Source organism: Sciurus vulgaris, assembly GCF_902686455.1.
Source record: "Sciurus vulgaris genome assembly, chromosome: 5".
Lineage (NCBI taxonomy): Eukaryota > Metazoa > Chordata > Mammalia > Rodentia > Sciuridae > Sciurus > Sciurus vulgaris.
In genome coordinates, this window is record NC_136465.1 from 128,180,626 (window position 1) to 128,203,111 (window position 22,486).

Consider the following 22,486-nt stretch of genomic DNA (forward strand, 5'->3'; position numbering starts at 1 on the left):
CTTGTTGTAGTACAAATTCACACTTCGATTTGCTTAGTAGGCTCATCTCTTCAAAAGTGTGGCAAAGGTAAATATGAGTTGATTTATCCAAGTGACCAAATTCATAGATGTCAAATTAGTGACCACTTGCAGGATATACAGATGACATAAATTGAATTCTTTGTGAGATCAAATGAGAAGTTTCTGTCATGGGATTTTCCTTGAATGCATATAATACTTTTGAATTTATTTAAATATGTGAAAATAGGGTTCCAAAGAGTTTGAACATAAAATTTGACAACATGATATATCACATGAAAAACTTAATTCAAGAGCAGTGGATCTAAATCTGTTTTAGGGTTAATAGATTCTTGAGAAGTTAATGAAAATTAAGGATCCTCTCCTCAGAAAATTATTCAAATGCATTTATAATAAGTTGATCTAATTTCAGGGAAACTGTAGACTCTGGGTTAAGAATCCCAGAAATAGACTCTTTTTCTTAATTTTTTTTATCTTTTTCTATATGATATTTAGGAGAGAAAAATGGAATTTAAGAAATACTGGAAGAGATTTTTATCTGAGCTTGAAGTTTTACTACTGTGAGTATATTTTGTCTGGAATCCCCCCTCTTCGTGTCTGGGTTTCATCTCTGTTCATCTTTGATTTACAGCATAGTGCATGACATGGTTGGCTTTTAATTAATGTGGGTTGGATGTTCCAACAGTCTGAAGTTTTCGACATCTGCTTCAGTACATTTCTTAAAATACATTTAAAAATAGACCATTTACATAATTCACTTGAACATATTTGAACAAGAAACTGTCACAAGAAAGTGAGTTAAATCGTGTGTGACTAACATGCCTGAATAGTAATTCCCTAAACATTAGAACTGTGTATATGTCACTCTATTCCCCTTCCTTAAAGACATTCCAGGCTAAAAACTGTTTCATCAGTATAACTGTCTTCAGAAAGAGTTTCAGACAAAGAAATCAAGGGCTTTTGATGTGCATATTATTTTCTGGGAATTCATTCATGAATCGAGAATCCTTGGAGACAAATTTAAATGACTTCATTGTCCTCTATATTCATATCTGCAGCTGTGCATCCTCATTGGAGGCCCCTACCCCTGTAGAGCTCACTCATTACCCCTTACAAACAGAAATGGCCCTTTTCAGATGTTTTCTGGATAGATATGTAAAGTGAGGGGCGGAAGGGCAGGTGGAAAGTAAGATGTTATGCTGAATTCTCTCCCTTTTATACCCAGGACCAGAAATCAAAATATTAGAGGCTGATCATTAAAACTTAATAGATACCATTTAGTTAATAAAGAATTGTAATCAAAATCGCAGTAGTAGATTTTTACATTTAGGTTTCCTTTATTTGCTCATGAAAATTACATTCAGACATTTCAGAATTCTAAAAAATACAAAAGGGCCATCCAAGAAAAGCTTTTCCACCACAACCCAGCTGATTTTCCCAAGACAACAGTGTTATCAGTTTCTTGCGTATGGCAGATATTTTATGCACAGGCAAACACACATTTTGTTTTATTTCTCTTCTTTTACATGAAAGATAGCGTAAGCACATTGTTCATTTTCATGTTCTGTGCTGTAACTGTTCCTCTCTCCTGTTGAGAGATTTTAGTTTTTTTTCTACTCTTTTATTATTCAAAAATAATGTTGCAACAGGAAAGCCTGTGCTTTTTATGTCATATTAAAACATAAAAGATTGGTAAGACTGTGTCAAAGAGATTTTTTTTTTCCTGTACTTGTTTCTGGGAGCTTTATGGTTTCAGTCTTTAGTACATTTTTAATTGCTTTTGTGTATGATGTCTAACAAATCCAACTTCATTATTTTATTAGTGAACATCCAATTTTCCTAATACCATTAATTAAAAAGACTTTTCTTACCCCCTTGTTTTAGTCAGCTTTTTCACTGCCATGACCAAAAGACCTGATGAGAACAATAAGAGGAGGAAAAGTTTATTTTGGGGCTCATGGTTTCAGAAGTCTCAGTCTATAGACAGCCAGCTCCATTCCTCAGGGCTAAAGGTGAGGCAAAGAACATCATGGCAGAAAAATGGGTCAGAGTTTCCTCAGCTCAGAAGGTGGCACCAGGAAGCAGAGACTAAGCTTAGCCAAATATATACCCTAAAGGCATACGCACAATGACCAACTACCTTCAACCATACCGACAGTCACTGTTCAGTCAATCCATTCAAGTGGATTAACACAAAAGACTTTAAAAACCCAATCATTTCACCTCGGAACTTTCTTGCATTGTCTCACACATGAGCTTTTGGAGAACGCTATATCTTAGACCATAACAGCACCCTTGTCAAAGATTGTTTGACCACATTTGTATATAGGTTTATTTGTGGACTCTGTTCTATTCTAAAATAGTACATACTGTTTTGATAGCTACTGCTTAGTAATACAATTTAAAATCAGGGAGTGAATGCCTTCAGCTTTGTTTGTTCTTTCTCAAAATGACTTTACAGGGGTCTTTCATGGTTTCATATGAATTTTAGAATTGTTTTCTCTATTTCTGTAAAAAAGTCATTGGAATTTTGATAGAGATTACATTGAATCTGTCGATCACTTTGGGTAGTATACGTATTTTAACAATTCTTCCAATTCATGTGCATGTGATATCTTTCTATTTACTGTGTCTATTTTTTTTAATCAATATCTTACAGTTTTCATTGTATAAATTTTTTCCCTCCTTGGTTAAATTGATTCCTAAGTATTTTATTCTTTTTGATAGTATTATAAATGGGATGATTTTATTAATTTCTATTTCAGATAGTTTATTGTTATTGTATAGAAGCATGACTTTTTCATATGTTGATTTTGTATCAGGAAAATTTGGTGAATTTGTTTATTAATTCTAACAGATTTTTTAGTGAACTCTTTAGGGTTTCCTATATATAAGATCATGTCATCTGCAAATAGCCAATATAATGTCCTCTTCGCCAATTTGGATACTTCTAATTTGTTTTTCTTGCCTAATTGCTCTAGATAGAATTTCCAGCACCAGGTTGAATCGAAGTGACACGAGTGGGCATCCTTGTCTTGTTCCTGATCTTAGAGAAGAAGCTTTCATCTTTTTAACCACTGAGTGTGATGTTAGCTGTGGGCTTGTCCTTTATGGCCTTTATTATGTTGAAGTATATTCCTGTGGTCCCTCATTTATGGAAAGTTTTTATTGTGAAGGGATATTGAATTTCGTTCAATGCTTTTTTGTATCTATTGAAACGATCATACAAATTTCATCCTTCTGTTTGCTAAGGGGTTGTTGATTTGTACATATTGAATCATTCTTGCATCCCAGGAATAAACTGCACTTGATCATAGTATATGAGCCTTTTAATGTTCTATTGAATTGGGTTGCTAGTATTTTGTTGAGGAGTTTGGTATTTATGATGACGAGTGAGCTTGACCTTATAATTCTCTGTTCTGGTAGTGTCCTCATCTGGCTTTGGTAAGAGGATAATTAATACTGGTCCTAGTAAAGCAAATTGGTAAATGTTTCTTCCTCTTCAGTTTTTTGGAAGAGTTTGAGGAGGTTTGGCACCCACTCTTAAAATGCTTGATAGAATTCACCTGTGAAGCCCTCTTGTTCCTTTTCTTTTTCTTTTCCTTTTTTTTTTTTGGAGGGGGGTAGAATTTTGATAACTCAATCAGTCTCAACATCATTATTATTAGTCTGTTCAGATTTTCTGTTTCTTCATGGTTCAGACTTAGTACATTGTAGGTTTCTAGGAATTGATCCATTTCTTCTAAGTTATAGTTTGTTGGCATATGCTGTTCATCCTTTCTTATGATACTTTTTGTTTCTGTGGTATTAGTTGCAATGTATCCTCTCTGGTTTATAATCTTATTTGAGTCTTCTCTAGAGAGAGAGGACTCAGTGTAGTTTCAATTTCTTTTTCTGAGTGAGATTAACCATCTTTAAAATATATATACCTCCTTTTCTACAAGATATCTTATAATATCCTATGCCTATTTTAAACATTAGGTTATTAGTTTTTCTCTTAATTGGTTGAAGGAATAATATATATATGTAGGAAAAAATTAGACTATTTTCACATTTTAGACATAAATCATTTTAAATACCATTTTTTCTTTGCTTATTCTAGTTTTTGCCATGTAGAAATGATTTTATAATGGTTGAGCTTATTATTTTTTAATGGATTCTTTTTTCATAATCCTTCTTTACTAAAAGGTTATTAAATAATTCTCCCATTTTTTCCCTAATGCTTTAAAGTTTGATTTCTCACATTCATATATCTAATCCACTTGGTTTATCTGATGAGATATGTTCCACATGAGCTACAACTTGTCTGTTTCTTTTAAAACAATCCTGTTAGTGTTTACTGGGATCCCAAAATTATCTTAGGAGGATTAACTTTATGATGTTTAATATTCATGGGGTACTATTATTATTATTCATTTCACTAATATTTACTTAGTATTAGGAACTATTCCAAGTGCTTTACACGTATTAATGCATCAATTCTCACAATAATCCTATGAGATAAATTCTACTATGATCCCCATTTTGAAGAAGAGAAAACTCAGGAAAATCCTAGATTTTCTACAAGGTACAATTTATTTCTAAATTACCTTCAGTCTCCCTCTTCTCAGACACTGAGATATTACTAAGGAAATGTTATTAAGGAAGGCCTTCTCTTAGACTCTACCCTCTGAAGTGGGGCTAGAAGACAAGTTCATAAGTAGATGGGCAGTTTCAATAAAGTACGTGATAATGTGAGAAAATACAGAGAAGGAGAACATGGGAGCTTGGGGGTGGGCAGCAAATGGGGCTTATTGGAAGAAGTGATATCTAAGCCAAGTGCTGAAGGAGTTTATAAAGTCTTATATTGAGAAATCTACTTACACAGATTTACAAACTCCTTAGAATATGACTTCTGCTGCTGCTGCTGCTGCTGCTCCTCCTCCTCCTTTTCCTTCCTTAAGGGAAGGGAAAGAAGAGAATAATTTATCTCACAGTGTACAGGTCGATGAAATAACTTGCCCAAGTTCACAAGACCAGAGAGATTGGAGGCCAGATCAAATCTGTCTCTCAAGCCTGTCTGCTCTACCACGCTATGAGTGACTTTCAGCATTTTGTCTGCAGTAGGCATTCAGAGATGCTTGCTGAGTGGATTTCAAAACATAGTTACTGACTTTGAGATCTATGTAACTTAAATCCTATGGATTGAAATACTTGAAGAGAAAGGATGGGTGGCATGAGCCCATAGGCTCCATGATGTCTCCAGGTTCCATCCTTGCTAACTTCTGCAGTATCTGTATTTCTGCCTGATCGGTCCCGCTTAAAAATAAGAAAATGGTCATTTCTATTCTGTAGGCAAGATAGCAGAACACCAGGCCCCAACTGTGTCCATTTGATGTCTGCCATCTGCTGCCATCCAAAAGATTTTTCTCTTTAAATTTTAAGTTGCAGGAGAATCAGCCAACTTGTGGCATAGATCAACTGTTTAAGCCACTAAATATATCTCCTCAATTTCTTTTCAGTTCATTGCTTTTCATTTTATAGATTTGGTTGATCTGAACCATAATAGGTATTGGGACCTTGTATCATAGAAGTTTTGTTTTTTTTTTTTTTTTTTTTTTTTGCGGTGCTGGGGATTGAACCCAGGGCCTTTTGCTTGCAAGGCAAGCACTCTACCAGCTGAGCTATATCCCCAGTCCTCATAGAAGTTTTTGACATGTTTAAAATTAAAAGCCTATGTGTATGTGTATGTAGACACATACAAGAACATACAAGATACACATACACATACGTGTGTGTGTGTGTGTGTGTTTATAGGAGTTTATTTACTAAAGAAACAAATAGTAAGCCTTTATAAATAGAACCATTTTTTGCTGCTTAATTTATTTTAATATCCCCAGCAATGCCTAGGACATAGCAGGTGTTCAACAGATAATGATTGAATTGAACTGAGTTTGCAACGTGTGCAAGCTTCATGTTTTATATTTGATAGGGTTTCTTGGATTCCAGTGTTCTTTGTAGCAATGATACGTACCTCAAGGAATAGAATTTTTGTTGGTAAGCTAATAAATTAGGAAAGGAGCCTGAGAAATGTATACTACGGGGACATAGAAGTCCTTTATTTTAAGTGAATGATATATTTTTCCGCTTTGAACTTTACTTGTTTTGTGGGTTTTTGATAACAGTACAAGCTTTGTGAGGAGCAGGTGCTGTCTCTTTTAGTCTGTGTAACTCAACATCTGACCTAATGGATCTCAATAGCTGGTCAAATGGGCTTCTGTACTCCTATATTTGGGTGACTTTACTTACACTTGTATAGTTAAATCAGTCAATGAACAATTCCAATTATGTTATCTTTACCTATCTACTTAATAGTCATATTTTGTTTCATATAGGTAAAAATAAATTAATATCATTGTTATCTATTTTTTATAAATTCCCCAAATCTCAAATCTTAAGAAATTTTATGTTTTAAAATCTCTGTCTTATATTTTGAAATTTTATTTTTACTTGCATGCTCACAGTCAATCAAATAGAGTTACTTAGTAATTTGTTGAACTCCACAGACCAATTTAGAAAGCAAGTTTGTGTTCAATGAAATGACTTCTCTCTTGGCTGAATTTATCTGCTTTTGTCCTATTCCCCACTCCCCTTGCCAAGAATATTACTCACACTTCTTTGAACAAACAGTTTGATGGCTTTAAAAATCTTGTGTTTCAAGGTTTCGTCATCCGAACATACTGGAGTTGGCTGCGTATTTTACAGAGACTGAGAAGTTCTGCCTGGTTTATCCATATATGAGGAATGGAACACTTTTCGACAGATTACAGTGTGTAGTAAGTCACATCTGCCATTCTGCCTGGTCCTCTGATCCCCTAAGGCCTGGGTTTAGCTTCCATAGCCTTCTGAGGAAGTTGGGAGGCCATATGTGGGCACCTGAAAGAACCACCACCAATGGGTTTCCCTAGGAAGGAGGAGGCTTCTCCCCAGTCAATTATTACTCCTGGAAGGTTGTATAAGCACCCCAGGTACTGGGTTTTGTGCAATGTGGTAGTCAAAAGATTTGTTGGGTCCTTCTTCTTTATTGATTCTATACTCTGAGTGAGTTTACATTCCCTTATTTCTCAGATAATTTAATTTGCATAACTTTATATGAAATATTTTTCAATATAAAGGATAGACATAAAAGTGATAATAACTCCTTAAAAAGAAAGAGGTCAAATAAATGCTGTGATTTCTCATTTTTTTGAAGGCTCAGTCTAAAAACTGATTCCACATAGGTTAAGTTTTAGTTAGGATGAGAATAAAAGCAGATTTCTCAATTACCTACGCTATTGTGCCACAAACAAAATCCTATTTAATGAACTTTTAAACAGCATCATCTTTCTAGCCACATTTTGTTGTCATTGTTTGTGATGATGGGGATCAACCCAGGACCTTATGCATACTAGGCAGGTGCTCTACCATTGAGCTATACCCTCAGCCCCAGACCACTAGCCATATTATGATTAAGTTAGTTGTAAACATTATTGGGCATTTCCATCATCTATAGACAAACCTGGAACCATTATTGGTAGTACAGGAAACTCATCTGGAATTAAAAAAAGACTAGTAAACCACAATGTTGATTTACCCCCTCACCCCAGCTTCTATTGTGGCACGCTTCCATGCCATGAATACATAGATAACTTGTACTCAGAAAGTGCAATGAAACCCAGTGCTATTTGTTGTCTTTCAGGATAACACGGCCCCACTCTCTTGGCACATTCGAATCAGCATATTAATAGGTGTGTCCAAAGCTGTTGGGTACTTGCACAACACCCAGCCATGTTCAGTCATCTGTGGCAATATATCAAGGTAAATGACCCCAGAACCTTAAGTTACCCCTCATAATCCCTTTCATCATTACAGGTGAGTCATCCTTCACACTCTTTCTGACTATAGTTTTCCTGGTACATATTCAGGTATATGAAGAAGTCTCATCTAGGTATGAAAAATCATACATTTTTATAAATTAAAATGTGTCTACCAGAGTTAAAAAAGCTGCATTTATATTGACAGAGAATTTATATTATCTTTGGGAATTCCTAATGAACAATTCTGTGTACTTTATTAATATTACTTGATAGTAGGATGTGTCATGAACCTAGACTAACCCCCTCCCCTTTTTAAACTGAGGTTTAAGGAAAGATAAAGCAACTTATACAAGGCTTTCTAAGATAACAATAGAAAACAGCAACTAAAATTCTTGGTCCTTGAATTCTGATGTCTTGCTCATCCCACTGAACCTGCTGCTCATGACTTTATATATAAGTATGTGACAGGCCAAGTAGCAGTCCTAGTGTTCATTTCTGAGACATGAGAAAGTTAGAAGCAGAGTCTCTTTTCTTTCTTCTTCAGTGGTCACAATGACTCACTTAGATAGGGTATATACCCTATAGCAAAAATCCCCCTGGTTAATTTTTCCTGTGTGCCCTTCGTCTTGAACCTGTAGAAAAATCCATAAACATTACCTTTGCTAAATATCAGGGGAGACTGAATTGAGAAGTCTGCTGCCTCTTTTGGACCATTTCCTACTATTTTGGGGGGCGGGGAAAGCTTTTCATGTACTTTTGATTTGAACAGAAGAACTGATTGCTTATTTGTTTTTCTGGAAATGAACTCCACATGAAAAGACTCTAGATTTTTACTTAGTCCTGAAGGAGCAGCAGGGGAACTACCCACAGATGTCTGTTCCTGTTACAGTGTGGAAATTCATCAGCTGCTAGTGACTCCCTAGAGTAAGCACAAAATTGATGTACCCTTGTAGAACCTGGACAGAGAGGGCCAGTGAAAGTCCCAGGGGCCAGTGAAGTCACTCATTGGCATTGATTCCAATGGGCTGATGTGGTGGTCATCCCCAACCTAAAATAATCCCTCTTCCATCCAGATTGCAAACAACACTGGTACAGTAGGTGCTCAAGTATATGTTTTACTGAATGAATAAGTATCTGAAATTTTGCTGTATTTGTTCTTTCTTTAGTTGAACTTAAAGTAAGCATCAGTTTATTTTAAATCCCACATGGTAATACATTGATTTTATTAAGTTTCCTTTGTGTGGCTGAGTTCATCAAACCCTTTCCTGAAGGAGGGTTGGTAGGAGATTCCAACCATAGATTTCCCCCTCTCATTTGGTGATTTGCACACTTGTTCTCTGGGAACTGGAATGAGACAGATTCAATTCACTGTCAGATAGTAATGACATTCAGACCCCCGCTGTCCCGGCCAAATGTGAGCTGGCCAAGGTTACCTTCCTGTAACTCTTCTAGTGACCCCTTCACATTACTCTAAACCTGGACTTCCCTGAGTCTTGGCCTCTGTGTATATAACCTAATGCTTTTAAGAAGGTCTAAAATCCCTGCCTCTTCTGCCTTTCTTGAATTGATTTTTAAAATCTTTGTAAGGAAAGACAGCTTCTAGGAGGGATGCCATTTTTATTGTGCATCCCTGATAATTGGCTTAAAAAAGGGCATCTTAAAATCTGCGTTGAATAGTGACCTTTTCCATGAGTAAGTCAGAGCAGTGCTTTTGCTGGAGGAGTGGAAAATGGAAGTTATTTTTACCTGTATTTTCTTTTCTGTATTTGGACTTCAGATTAATGGATCACAGAAGACTTTATTATAAATCATTTAACAATCTTAAGTAATGTTATTAATAGTAGGAAATAAATGGAACAATGGGTATAAGGTGAGATTAAGTGGAAAAAGACAAACTGAAGATAATTATAACTTTGTAGAACTACAAATTCATTTATTTTAAAAAGATTAAATATAAAACATAACAAAATATCAACAAGACTTTGGATTGAGAGACTATGGATTATATTTTACTTCCATTTTGTGATTTAAAAAAATGTCAAAAGAGTATGCTGTACTCTTATATTGAAAATAAAGCTTATTAGAAAAAAATAATTTGGCATCAGATCTTTCTATCTTAAACCAACTAAGTAGAAGTTCCAAGAGAGTCTTAAGTTATAAAATGAAATGTTTATCATCTCAGTCATTCTCTATAATTAATTCTACCTCTACAAAAGCATGATAAGCTTACGGCTTTGAAGTTTTCTTAAAGTAACTTTAAAAAAATGAAGATTATAAAGTCATTATTTAGCAGCTTGGTACTCAACATGTGAGCAAAATGAAATAGTGTCCACATTGTCACCAGTGAGGAGAGAAGATGATGTTGTTGGAAGAGCAAGGGGCCTCTGGGTTCATGCCCAGTCCTACCTCACATTGGTTGACCCCAGTTGGCTCATTTGCTTATTCAGAATCAACCAGGATGATCTCAAGTTGACTTCTTGCTTTCCAATTCTTTGAACTTATACCTGCCTGTTTTTGTATTGTGTTCTACTTACCAAATCCAGGAATCATGATAGGAGAATGATAACCCCATATTCTCTTAAATCCTGACCAAGTTTTACCCTGATCCACTTTTGAATTAGGAGGAATTCAGATACATGTAGGGAGACACCTCCAGCCACCTTCACACCCTAGAGTGACCCTTAGGAAAAGTCCCAACATGTGTGTTTTCCAAAAACACCTTCTTCTCATCTTTTCTTTGTTCTTCCCCTTTATTCAGCAGCCACCCCAGTGATCTCATTGTTAACCTTGTCTCTTGTCACTGATTAAGAGGATGACCTTTGGAGCCAGGTATAATGGAGCATACCTATAATCCTAGCCATCCAGAAAGCGGAAGCTGGGAGAACCCAAGTTCAAGGTCAGCCTCATCATCTTAGGGAATCCCTTAGCAACTTGGCAAGACCTTGTCTTGAAATAAAAAATCAAAAGAATGGGTGATGCTGTTGAGCGGTAAAGTGCTCTTAGGTTCAAACCCTAGTACCAAAATAAATAAATAATGTATGGCCTTTGGGGTCACACAGATCTTGATACAAATCCCCATTCCACTACCTTTTAGTATTGTAACCTTGGGCAAATCACTTAATTCCCGGAGGCTCAGTCTCCTTTCTCATCTGGGTCTGGGTACTATGCACCTCCTCCCATGGTCATAAGGATGAAATATATAGAAAGTACGGCCCAGGGCCTGGCATTAAGCAGTATTTATTTGCACCGAATTTGAGACTTGCCTCTTTTACCTCTTAAGTGATTCATCCAGCCTGTGTTTGGACAATGGCCATCCTAGAGGGGCCAGCACACCTGCTCCATCTGAGCTTAGCTCTAATTATCAGAACTTCTTTTTTTCATTGAGGTAAAATCCTGTGACTCACCCTTTAATTGATTTTGCCTCTGGAATCATCTAAATACAGTTAAAGAACAAAAGAGATAAAAGTTCATCATTCTTTGTAATCAACAGTTCAGTTTCTTACTCTTTTATTCGTGAAGCTGAATAGTTTCTTTTTATTTTTTTTTTTTAAGTCAACTGCAGTAAATCAAAAGAACAACTAACAAGGAAATAGGAGGGCAAGGATTTAGTCCTGGTTCTGCCATTAAGTTATTTTGCATAGAACAAGTTATGTAACCATGTGGGCCTCATTTACCTCATCCGAAAAAGAATCAGTATACTAGAGCAGCCATGACAAATCAATTTTATCTCACATTCCATCCTGGATTGATTGGTAATGATTTCCCAAGTGCACTACTGAAAGGAAATCTAGGGTGGCTGCTCTCTGAACTTGATGAGCTATGTCTGCCAATAATATGGGAGGATGGTTTGGCAACAGTTGGGCCACATATTTGCCATTTCCATGATGAGAGGTCTAAGCCTATTCTGGTTTCCAGTCCTCTTAAGAAACTGATTATATGAACAAATATTTATATAGTTCCTTCTACAGATTCAGCATTATGGTTATATAAAGAAAATGAGATGGTCTCCCTTAAGAATCAGATGGTAAAGTTCAGGCTGACCAGTAGGAGTTTGAAGGAAGGAGAAATGCCGGAATTCAGTGGTTGAGTGAAAACTTCACGGAGGAGGTGAATCTCAGGGCTCCTTAGAGAATCTGGATAAAAGAAGGGAGAAGGGAATTCTTTCAAGATGAGGGAAACTGCGTAAAGAAAACTCCAAGATAGCACAGTTTATGGTTTACCCTGCTGCCCTGGTTAAGAATCCACTGAGGTGGCAGATACACTGCAGGCCGATTAGGGAGCTCAGTGAAAGCCAAAGGACTTTAGGCTTGGCATAAACACCCACTGAATGACTTGTTATTAATCCTTCCGACAACCTGAGATTAGGCATTATTGTTATCTCAGTTCGACAGGAGAAAGCCTAGGCTTACAGAGCTTAGGAAGTGGCCTCTGTCGTGTGGATGCAGTGGGGAAGGGAAGGTGTCATTTCACATCTGTGTGAATCCAATAATCATGCTCTTATTAGGGAATTAAAGGATTACTGAGGGCACGTTGGCTTCATTTGCAGACACGGAAATTGGAAAGGAGAAGAGGGCGTAATTAGTGGGCTTAAATATGGAGATGTCAACGTTGGACTCCTAGTGACAATGGCGGTAAGCAGCTGAGTTTAAGGGGGGAGACTGAAGAAGAAGACTGAAGAAGACTGAAGAGTGCATTCGCACTCTTGCTTGCTCTAGCATTGAGAGTAAATGGCTTTCTAAGGAAGAAACTATCAATGACACAGCTGAGGAACACCCACAGGAGGAAGTAAAGCCCACATTTCAAAGGTATTTTCAATATGTCTGGTAGTTTATTTAGCCCAGAAATGTCTTAGTGATTTGAACTCTTCAAATAAAATTTTATAAAAACAAAATTCACTTCCAGATGGTGGAATTTGAGGAGAAAAGAATTTAAAGGAAAGCATTTTGAAGAGTTGCAGTCTGTATTCTTGGCAAAAGACCCTCACATTTTTATTTAGGAAATGAAGATGTTTTTGAATTGCAAGAACACATAAAAGCATCTGAAAGCAGTCAACCTCCTTGTTATTTCCATCCTATTCCTCAGTAAGCTTAATTGTTTTCACATTTATGAACAATTTTAAATGGAAATGCTTTTTATCCTCAGCATTCATCTCAGATCTTCATTCCTACTAATGTTTCCAAAGCAAGGAGATAATCTTGGTGAACATTTCTAATGCGTCTATAAAATCTTGTTCTTTAGTCAGTATTGCCATTTGTCTCCTGCCAAGTTGGACAGTCCTCCATAAAGGAGGAAAGAAACAAGAGGTGTAAAGTCAGAGTGAGTGGGTGCATGGAGCATTTCCTGTGTGAGGACTAGGACAACTGAGTGGTTGGAAAGAGGGGGTAGGGAGCCACGGACTGGCCCCTTCCCCACCATGACACTCTTGCCCAAGGACCCAGGTTCTTCCTTCTCCTACTCTCAGTACAGACAGTGAGTGGCTGTGGTATGATGTGGTACAGCCTGGCAAGGTTAGGCTCCAGTTCCAAGTTTAATAGGATGTCAAAGTCTGTGGGGAATGCAAAATCAGATTGATTGATTGTTTAATTAACTAGTCTCTTTGTTCTCCCTCTTCCTGCTTTGAAAAAAAAAAAAAACTATCTTTATTTTTCATAAACTTTTTGGTTTTTTGGTGGTGCTGGGGTTTGAACCCAGGGCCTTGTGCATGCTAGGCAAGCCCTCCACTAACTGAGCTATACTCCCAGCTCCTCATAAACATTTTAGGTACAAACAATTATGTTTTCTCAGACTTTTATACATACCCCCACTTTCTTCTTCTTTTAAGATATCCACATGTCTAATTTTTCTCTCTAAGAGATGCCAAAACAGCTAAATATTACTTAAATTAAAATTTCCATTAAGTCTATTTGCCACCACTGTATCCAAACCCCAACATTAATTTATTAATATGTGTAAATATGTATGTGCATGCACAATACACACTGTTATTTTCCCTCTTCTCTGTTATGTTAAATTATCTAGAAATATTACTCTAGTTAGGCTTATCCAGAATGTCTCTGGAATTATTTTGAAACTCAACTGATTGATTGAAATGAATTAACTCAAAGGTGCTCAGCCTGCAGGCCATTCTTTTACCTGTGCCATTGTTACTTACATCAGTAATGCCCTGCTAAAGATATCCAATCCAGTCTCCTGGGATTTTAATGTAGAGTAATGGGTGTAGGACGAACAATGGTCCATCTGCATCTTTTAAAGCACATTTTGAGCTCCTATGTGTCATGAGCTCCACTTGACGTTTTTCCCATTTAGTCCTTATAAAAGCTGGTGAAGTAAGCATTACCAGATCGTTTTACCTACATGGAAGCCAAGGCTTAGGGAGGCTGGGCTAGTTAGGTTAGAGTTGAAGTTTCACACTTTCAGGAGGAACACCTCTTATTAATTTGGCCTTTGCACAGAGCGCCTAGACTCACCACTTGTAAAGTACATGTGAGTTTTAGTTTTGTCTTTAAGACTTGCCTAGCTTTGATGGAGAATGAAGAGAAAGCTCCCCAGTCCAACAGGGGACTGAAATGTTTCACTTTGTGCTGTCCCAGGGAGGATGCCCTGCAGGCTGACATGGAGGTCAGGACTGTGGGCAACTTTCAAGTCACCTGTGGGTCCTGGGGAAACTGGGTGTTGCCTCATCTGAGGTCAGGGGGGACATCTGGGACAGGTTGTCTTGGTGCTGTAACAACCACAACATGGCACAAGCATCCATTAGCCTAGGCTGTCACAGAGAGGCCATTTAGGTCCTCTTTTTCTCTGGGGCCTACTGGGTGGAGTCAGAACTTTTCCTAAGGGTTGCCAGACACTCAGGCTGGGCTACTTGGCAACAATAACCCCCTTATATGAGTTTAAAGATATATGTGTGTATATGTGTGCATATATATATGTATTTATATGTATATGTGTATGCACATACCACACACATATATATGTAAATCTTTGAAAATTAATCAAACTCTTATATGTCAAACATGGCTTTGGTGCTTAAATTCAAATCCTGCATGAGAAATCATGTGTATCATCTGCTTTATTTTTAAGACCTGAAGGCTTCAACTAAATTAGGGAAAGAACTGATGAGCAAAGAAAGCAATTCTCACTAAAAAAGTAGCATTGTTTGGGGAAATTCAGGTTCTCCAAAATAATTATCCTAGAAATCCCTCCTAATAGATCGAGTAACAACTCCAGCATTAGGATACAAACTCACCACCTGTGCAGAGTTCTCCCCATTTCTTCAGGGTACAACCCAAGAGTCTTTCTGCTAGAATTGTCTGGGGAGATGATGGCCTCTTTGATCACAGTAAATAGCCTTATGGCAAAGAATATAAAAAATACATTGTAGAAATACTAAATTGAAAGTATGGACAATTTGATGTATACCAAAATTATTTTTTGTCTCCTCTTTGGTGGCCACAATAATTCTCAAACCATCTTTTTGCATTATATTTTTATGATTTTAACTGTTCCACGTTGTCTTTGTTTTGTTAGTCTATCCTCACCCCACAGGATAAACTTACTCAACTGACCTGCATGGTAGCTGAGGTCACTGTGTTTGAACACTCGCTCCAAGGTTGAAGTAGTGGGAATAATCCGGGTAGAAATTGATCGTCAAAGGGCCTTTTGCAATTTCCACTTTCCTAAGACAGAATATCCTTCTTCCCCAGCTACCGATAACCTTTATTTAGAACAGAGTAAATCACTAGACTCAAAATTTATGTTCTACACTAAGGTCTGCTGGCAAACTACTCGTCTTTGCTCCAAGTGTCATTATTCATTGTGTAAATGCAGTGCCCTCAAATAATTCCACATCTTACTGATGGCCTCTCACTGACCTCAGGTCCTCAGTGGGTGTTTCTGAGTAATTTATTGTTTGTGGTCACACAGATCACCTCTGACATTCACAGATGTGCGATTGCTCAGTTGCCGGAAGCTTCCTACCAGTTTTGTTGAGAGTCAAATAAATGGAATAGATCATGGGCTTTGTTTGTTGATCTTAGCCTCCCGGCTTTCTTTTGTACTTAGAAAAGATTCAGGGATTTTTAAGTATTTCACAGATTCAGCTTTGGCATTCTCATGGTTCTTGAATTACAAATTAAGATTTCATGCCTTCTTTAGAGCTGGGATGGAGAAAGAAGACATTGAAAATCTGGCATTCAGAGTTTTTCTATCCTCCCCCTGTGCCAAAATGAAGTGAGTGTATGCCGAAGTGGCTCTTGGAGTAGGAGCTATGGGAGGCACAGAGACTTGGGTCCTGGCAGTGAGAGCTGGTGAACATTTTTGCTCACCTTCTCTTCTGGTCCACCTGGCAAATCCTGCATTGTTCTGTCTACCCCAGCTCTGAGTAGCCCCAGACACGATGTGAACAAGTGAAGTACACCCATGGAAGACGTAATTATGAGCTAGACATCTGTTGTTACCTATCTCTGGAGAGAAGCTGGGATCTGACATAGTCCATTCTTCCTCTTTAGCAGTGAAGATGGTCAGGATGGTCAGGCTTGGTCTTCAAGTGATAAAATGAAAGAATAGGTGAGGAATGACATAGAGAGGACTCTGTGAGACTGAGGCTGGCTCTTGCAGCTGCTTGGTTCTTGGGGAGAAGAGATAAGGCAAGGAGAAAACTGAGGACTGTGCTCAATGATACAAGTCTTGGGGACCGGGTCTCTCTGACTTTCTCCCCATAAATGCAGAGATCACACAACAGATGAGGGATCCTAGGGCTCATTCGTGGTGTGCTCTTCGGATTTTGCAATCTTATTGCCACCCTTACAGGGAGGGAGGAGCCAAATAAAGTTTAAAGCATGTCTTTCTCTATCCTTCAAGGACCCTGGCATTTTGTCCATTGTCAGATCAGTCCTAGACAAAGTCAGGATTAGAATTCTTGAGACCTTAGCTTCAAACATTGGACTGCCCCTGACCCCACCACCCCATGTGTGAATCCTCTGAATAGTAATAAGACCTACAATTCAAACCTGTGGAACTGAGGCCTGCATGTCTGCCTACTTGTTCGGGACAGCAGAGACTTTTAGAACTTTTGTTAAGATCCACTATTTGTTTAGGATTAAGACTTTCTTATTATTCAATAGCTGTTACCACTTTTAATAACAGTTTATAGTAGTATAAATATGTCACTTGGTGTTTTGAATGGGCAGACCTGGTGGTAAATGATTTAGTTTTAGGGGACAAAGAGCCAATTGCGGATACTCCTAAGCAAAACTTAGTAGGAAACTTTCTCATGGCCAGTCCACCTTCTCTGTCATTCTCTGTCTGCTCTCATTATTGGTTACTGAACTTTACCCTGGCAACCATTCATTGATTAGGGTTGGGAATAGTTGCACTTCATATTCTCCACGTCAGTCTTAGAAGCTCTGTTGTTCTCTCCACTTTGCATGTGAGGAAAGAGGGTACTGAGGTTTGCAGGGTTAAGTAACCTACTAACAGTCTCAGAACTAGAGAAAGGCAGGGCCGACCTCCCACATGTGAAATGCACTTCCTTCTCGGCTTATCCTTTTCCACCCCCATCATGGCATCACTTCAAAGATAAAAGTAAACTGACACTTACTCTGAGTAACAAAGCTTATTAAGGATTTTATGAGACAACTGCTTAAATTGAATATATGCACTTTGCCTTTACTTCTGCAGATATTTGTATCTAAATAAGACTAAGAAACAAAAACAGCAATAGAGATATAACTGGGGGGTAGGGCTGTCATTCAAGCAGGGGCTACCAGTGATCCCTCCAATCATTCCAGCGTTGTGGCTCTGTGCCAGTAGGCTGAGGCCTGCACAGCACAGCTCTATGTGCATATCCAACACTTAATTATTAGCTAATTTTTTGGGGGGTGCTGGGGATTGAACCCAGGGCCTTGTGCTTACAAGGCAAGCACTCTACCAACTGAGCTATCTCCCCAGCCCCAATTATTAGCTGATTTTAATCAGCTAGTTTTAACTCAGCCAACATTCTTATTAAGTCTAAGAAGAGTACAAGGAAAGCTGCTTTGGATAACTTTAGTTTATTCTATTGACAAAACCTTGACTTTACCCACCATCTCTGTATATTTGAAATACGCACTGTTCAGAGGTCAGGTTTTTGTTTTAGTTTTTATAAAACATTTAGATTATGCTTTTAAAAAACTGAAAAGAAGTGTCGTCTAGTTCATGGAAATTTATGTTTGGCTTTATTTATATGTGTTCTGAACTAACCAGATAGAAGGTGAGCTTTCCATGTTGCATTTTACTGAAAAGCCTTCATGATGTTTTGTCTTGTCTGTCCTTGGGCACCATTTTAGCACAAACATACTTTTGGATGATCGGTTTCAAGCCAAACTAACTGATTTTGCCATGGCACACTTCCGACCCCACCCAGAGAATCAGAATTCTACTATAAATGTGACCAGCAGCAGCAGGAAACATCTGTGGTACATGCCAGAAGAGTATATCAGACAGGGGAAGCTTTCCGTTAAAACAGACGTCTACAGTTTTGGAATTGTAAGTGTACACTGCTGGCTAACAAGCTGGGGAGAGTTTATTGCCAAGAATGTTCTAAATTCTAAGAAGAAATCGTAATTATTGCTATCAACATTAGCCCATATGAGTTGTACACGTTAATGGGTTTCACTATGACATTTCCATATATGCGTACATCATGTTTTAATTGTATCCATTCTTCCTACAACCCTCTCTTACCTTCTCCATTCCCTGCTCCTGTCCCCATCCCCTTCCCTAATGGTACATCTAGAAACTTTGTACAAGTTTTAACTTTTAGACTTATTGATTTCTGTCACTCATTATCTTATACTTTAATTTTGTGTCATCAGTGAAGTAATAAAATATAAAGGCATTAATTAGAAAGAACTATATTCATTTTCATGGTTAATAGTTGCAACAAATGTTGTGTATGTGTTCAACGTAGGTAGCTGACTTTCTAAATGTTCCTCATAGGTAATAATGGAAGTTCTGACAGGCTGTAAAGTGGTATTAGATGATCCCAAACATGTTCAGCTGGTAAGAACCGTCTTTAGGTTGACATCCACTTCCTCATTTTTCTGACCCAGTAATATTATGTAATGATTATGTAATAAGATTTTCTTCTCCTCTTCCTAGCGGGATCTCCTTATGGAATTGATGGAGAAGAGAGGCCTTGATTCATGCCTCTCATTTCTAGATAAGAAAGTACATCCCTGTCCTCGGAACTTCTCCGCCAAGCTCTTCTCTTTGGCAGCCCAATGTGCCGCAACTCGGGCAAAGTCAAGACCATCTATGGATGAAGTACGTATTCATGTGATTTTATTCAAAACAGAGCCATGGAAAATCTATGTTTGATAAGTGGTATATCTAGGTGCATTATTTATCAGTGAGACAAATTAAGCTTTCAACAGAAAATGCCAACCTAACCTTTGTATATCAAAAGTCACATCATTTGGCACTCTGGTAGAGGTCATTTGTTGGGTGGAAATAGAGCATCACAAAAAATGTAATGAAATATAGCTTGAAAGGAATGTCTTATTAAGATATCTGGGCCATTAAAATGCAACATATATTTCCCTTTTTCATTTTTAAATTTATTCATTTGTCTATAGGTATAATCATGCATTCACTAATTTGTTTATTTGCATATTAACACATACTTATTTATGCTTTCCATGTGCAGACTTTGTATTTAGCACTAAAGATGCAACAGGGGTTACTATATAGTGACTACCCTCAAATGTGCAGTCCAAATGAGAAGTCAGATCAGTAAACATGGGATTTGGGTCCTGGGAGGTAAAAGCCCTGGTTGATGAGAGCAGAGCCAGAATACGTATATAGCTTACAGTAGTCAAGGGAGCCTCTTGGTGGAGGTGACAGCTTAGCTATGATGTGGAGAACAGCAGCAAGGATGGAAGGATGGTCTTGGCAGAGAGAGTCAGCCAGTGTGGGCTCCAAGGTGGTAGCATCTGGTCTTAATGCATTAAGACCATAGGTAGTCCAGCATCATGGATGTAAGATGCAGGTGAGGGAAGGCTGCAATACTTAAATATCAGAGACTTCCAGGTGATAGAGGGATGTAAATTCCATTCTGGGATTTTGGATTTTATCCCAAGTCATTGTAGAACCATGGACAGGTTTTAAACAAGGACTTGACATAATCAGAATGTAATGAGCACTGGTGTGGGAGTCAGGAGAGCATATTCCAGGCTGACGCCACTAACAAAAGCTGCGTGGAGCCCTGGACCCAGCAGAAAGCTATGAGCTGTGGCTTTGGCATGGAATTGAGGCCAGGAGATCTGTATTCAAGCATCAGGGCTCTCCCTTACTTGCTGGTGATATTTATTTCTTTTACTGAGCCTCAGATTTATTATCTATAAACTCAGAATGAGCATTTTATTATTTGTTAATAAATGGTATTATTATAATATTATTTGAGCATGATAAATTAAATAATATGTGTGAAAGCACTTTATGAATTATAAAACTCTATGCATTTTTAAAAAGTGTGTGTGTGTGTGCGTGTGTGTGTGTGTGTGTGTGAGAGAGAGAGAGAGAGAGAGAGAGAGAGAGAGAGAGAGAGAGAGAGAGAGAGGGAGAGAGGGGGAGAGAGAGAGAGAGAGAGATTTATATTCAGTCAAGGGTCTCAAATCTGCCTGCATATCCAAATCATCTAGGAAACTTTTAAAATGCACAACCATGGACCCTCATCTCCTTTTTTTTCTTAATTTTAAAAATTTTATTTGTTCTGGCATTTGTTTGAATGATAACCTGTAGAATGGAACCAGGAGATCCGTTTTCAAAAAGTTCCCTGGGTAATTCTGGCATTCGAGAACTACAAGTGGATCACCATTGCTACCCTCCCTTCCAGTCCTTATGATTGAAGTAAAAAATGTAGAGACTCACCGGAGGCCACAAAGCTAGTTGGTGGCAAATCTAGGGCCAAAGTCGAGTCTCATGATGTTTAATTCAATTCAGTTTCTTTTATACCTTGCTTCAAGTCACTTCTCCTTAGGGGTTTCTCTAATCTTTAAGATCCCTCTACTTCAAATTCTGTAATTGAGCTTATTTCATGAAAATAAGAGAATATTTTTTAATTGAAAAAAAAGAGGAATGTTTTTTAAGCCTAACTGAATGTTCATTTGGTCTTCATTAATTAGGTCCTGAATGCTCTTGAAAGTTCACAAGCCAGCTTGTATTTCACAGAAGATCCTCCCACATCACTGAAGTCCTTCAAGTGTCCTTCTCCTCTATTCTTGAATAATGTACCAAGTATTCCAGTGGAAGATGATGAAAGCCAGAATAATCATTTGCCACCTTGTGATAAAGGTTTGAGAAAAGATGGACTAACTCAGAAAATTCCCTTTGAATGCAGCCAGTCTGAGGTCACATTTCTGGGTTTGGACAGAAAGAAAGGGAGGGAGAGAAATGAGGATGCTTGCAACATGCCCAGTTCTTCTTGTGAAGAAAGTTGGTCTTCAGAGCACAGAGCTTCATCCCAGAGTTTAAAGGCCACTGAGGTGAATTTGGACTCCTTTTTAGAAGCTTCAGGCCATCCTTCCAGCAGCAGGCTAGTGGAGCCTGGGTACTCCTCTGAATTTTCTTGTAATAAATATGAACCATACAAAAAGGATTAAAGTTCCCAGAAGGTAAAGGAAAAAAACAAGTGTTGTTGAGGCACTTGAGCAAAGGTACCACCTTGGGAAGACATGGTCTCTTTAACTGAGGCCATGAGAATGGCTGGTGGTGAATTTGGGGTAATACAGATGAACAATCTGGACAATTTCATTCCTTTCTTTTCGACCCCCCAAAACAGAGTGGTTTAAACAAATGTTTTATCAGAGTAATTGCCTCATGATCAAACCCAGACTAAATTAGAGCCATTCAGAATTGCTCAAGATCCTGAGTTCTGACTTCAGAAAAAAAAAAAAAAAAAAAAAAAAAAAAAATTCCAAACCTACCGAAGAGAGACTGGATTCTCATGTCTTCACCATCTGGTCAAAGTGAGTCTGTAGAACCTCCCACTGCAAAGGACATTCAGTTGGCTTCTATTGTTTGGTTTAGCTTGCTTAGGAGGTAGCAGGAAATGTCTAATTTGTCAGTGTTAACAGATACCTTTTGAAAGAACTGTCTTTTTATTGTGATCGACCCTTAGTGTTTTTCTGTTCATCCCTGTCTGAAAACAAGTCAGGCTCACCCTTGGCTAGGGTGTACTCATGTAGCAAGGATTCTTGCCTAAGATCTATATTTCTATATTTAAACTCTTAGGATAACTTATTGTATAATCTAATTGTTGATTATTATTATAGATTTTTACTAACTCAGAGACCTATTATATCTTGAGCAGAGTATATGATATTTTAGTCAATAATTTTTGCTCCAGAAAATGACTGGTCAGCAGTCTAGGTCAACTTCTGATTGGTTCTATTTGTGCCTTCCACCCTGTGTCTCCCAGGAGATGTTGATCCTGCTGATATGAAACCTATTCCTTGGAAATCACTGCATTAAACTTTTCTCCAATTATTGTGCATTGGCAGGTTCTAACTGTGCATGAGAAAAAAATTAATTTTTTTAATATTCCCTAGGATGTAGGCTAGCTGAGAGTAGGAGCTAGAAATATTATTGATCAA

At 37.8% G+C, this 22,486-nt stretch overlaps 1 protein-coding gene across 3 annotated transcripts in view; it reads left to right on the forward strand.

Moving 5' to 3' along the window:
* Nucleotides 1-22,486, forward strand: part of IRAK3 (interleukin 1 receptor associated kinase 3) — a 51,534-nt gene that overhangs the window by 25,585 nt on the left and 3,463 nt on the right. For 2 of the 3 annotated variants that reach the window (XM_079139685.1, XM_079139684.1), the window contains exons 6-12: nucleotides 514-578; nucleotides 6,719-6,833; nucleotides 7,736-7,854; nucleotides 18,179-18,377; nucleotides 18,831-18,893; nucleotides 18,993-19,157; nucleotides 21,017-22,305. In XM_079139685.1, the coding sequence (XP_078995811.1) occupies nucleotides 514-578; nucleotides 6,719-6,833; nucleotides 7,736-7,854; nucleotides 18,179-18,377; nucleotides 18,831-18,893; nucleotides 18,993-19,157; nucleotides 21,017-21,493 (1,203 nt within the window). In that variant the 3' untranslated portion in view covers nucleotides 21,494-22,305. Of the gene's footprint in view, nucleotides 1-513; nucleotides 579-6,718; nucleotides 6,834-7,735; nucleotides 7,855-18,178; nucleotides 18,378-18,830; nucleotides 18,894-18,992; nucleotides 19,158-21,016; nucleotides 22,306-22,486 lie in introns of those variants that run through there. The other variant, XR_013763797.1, reaches the window with a different exon arrangement.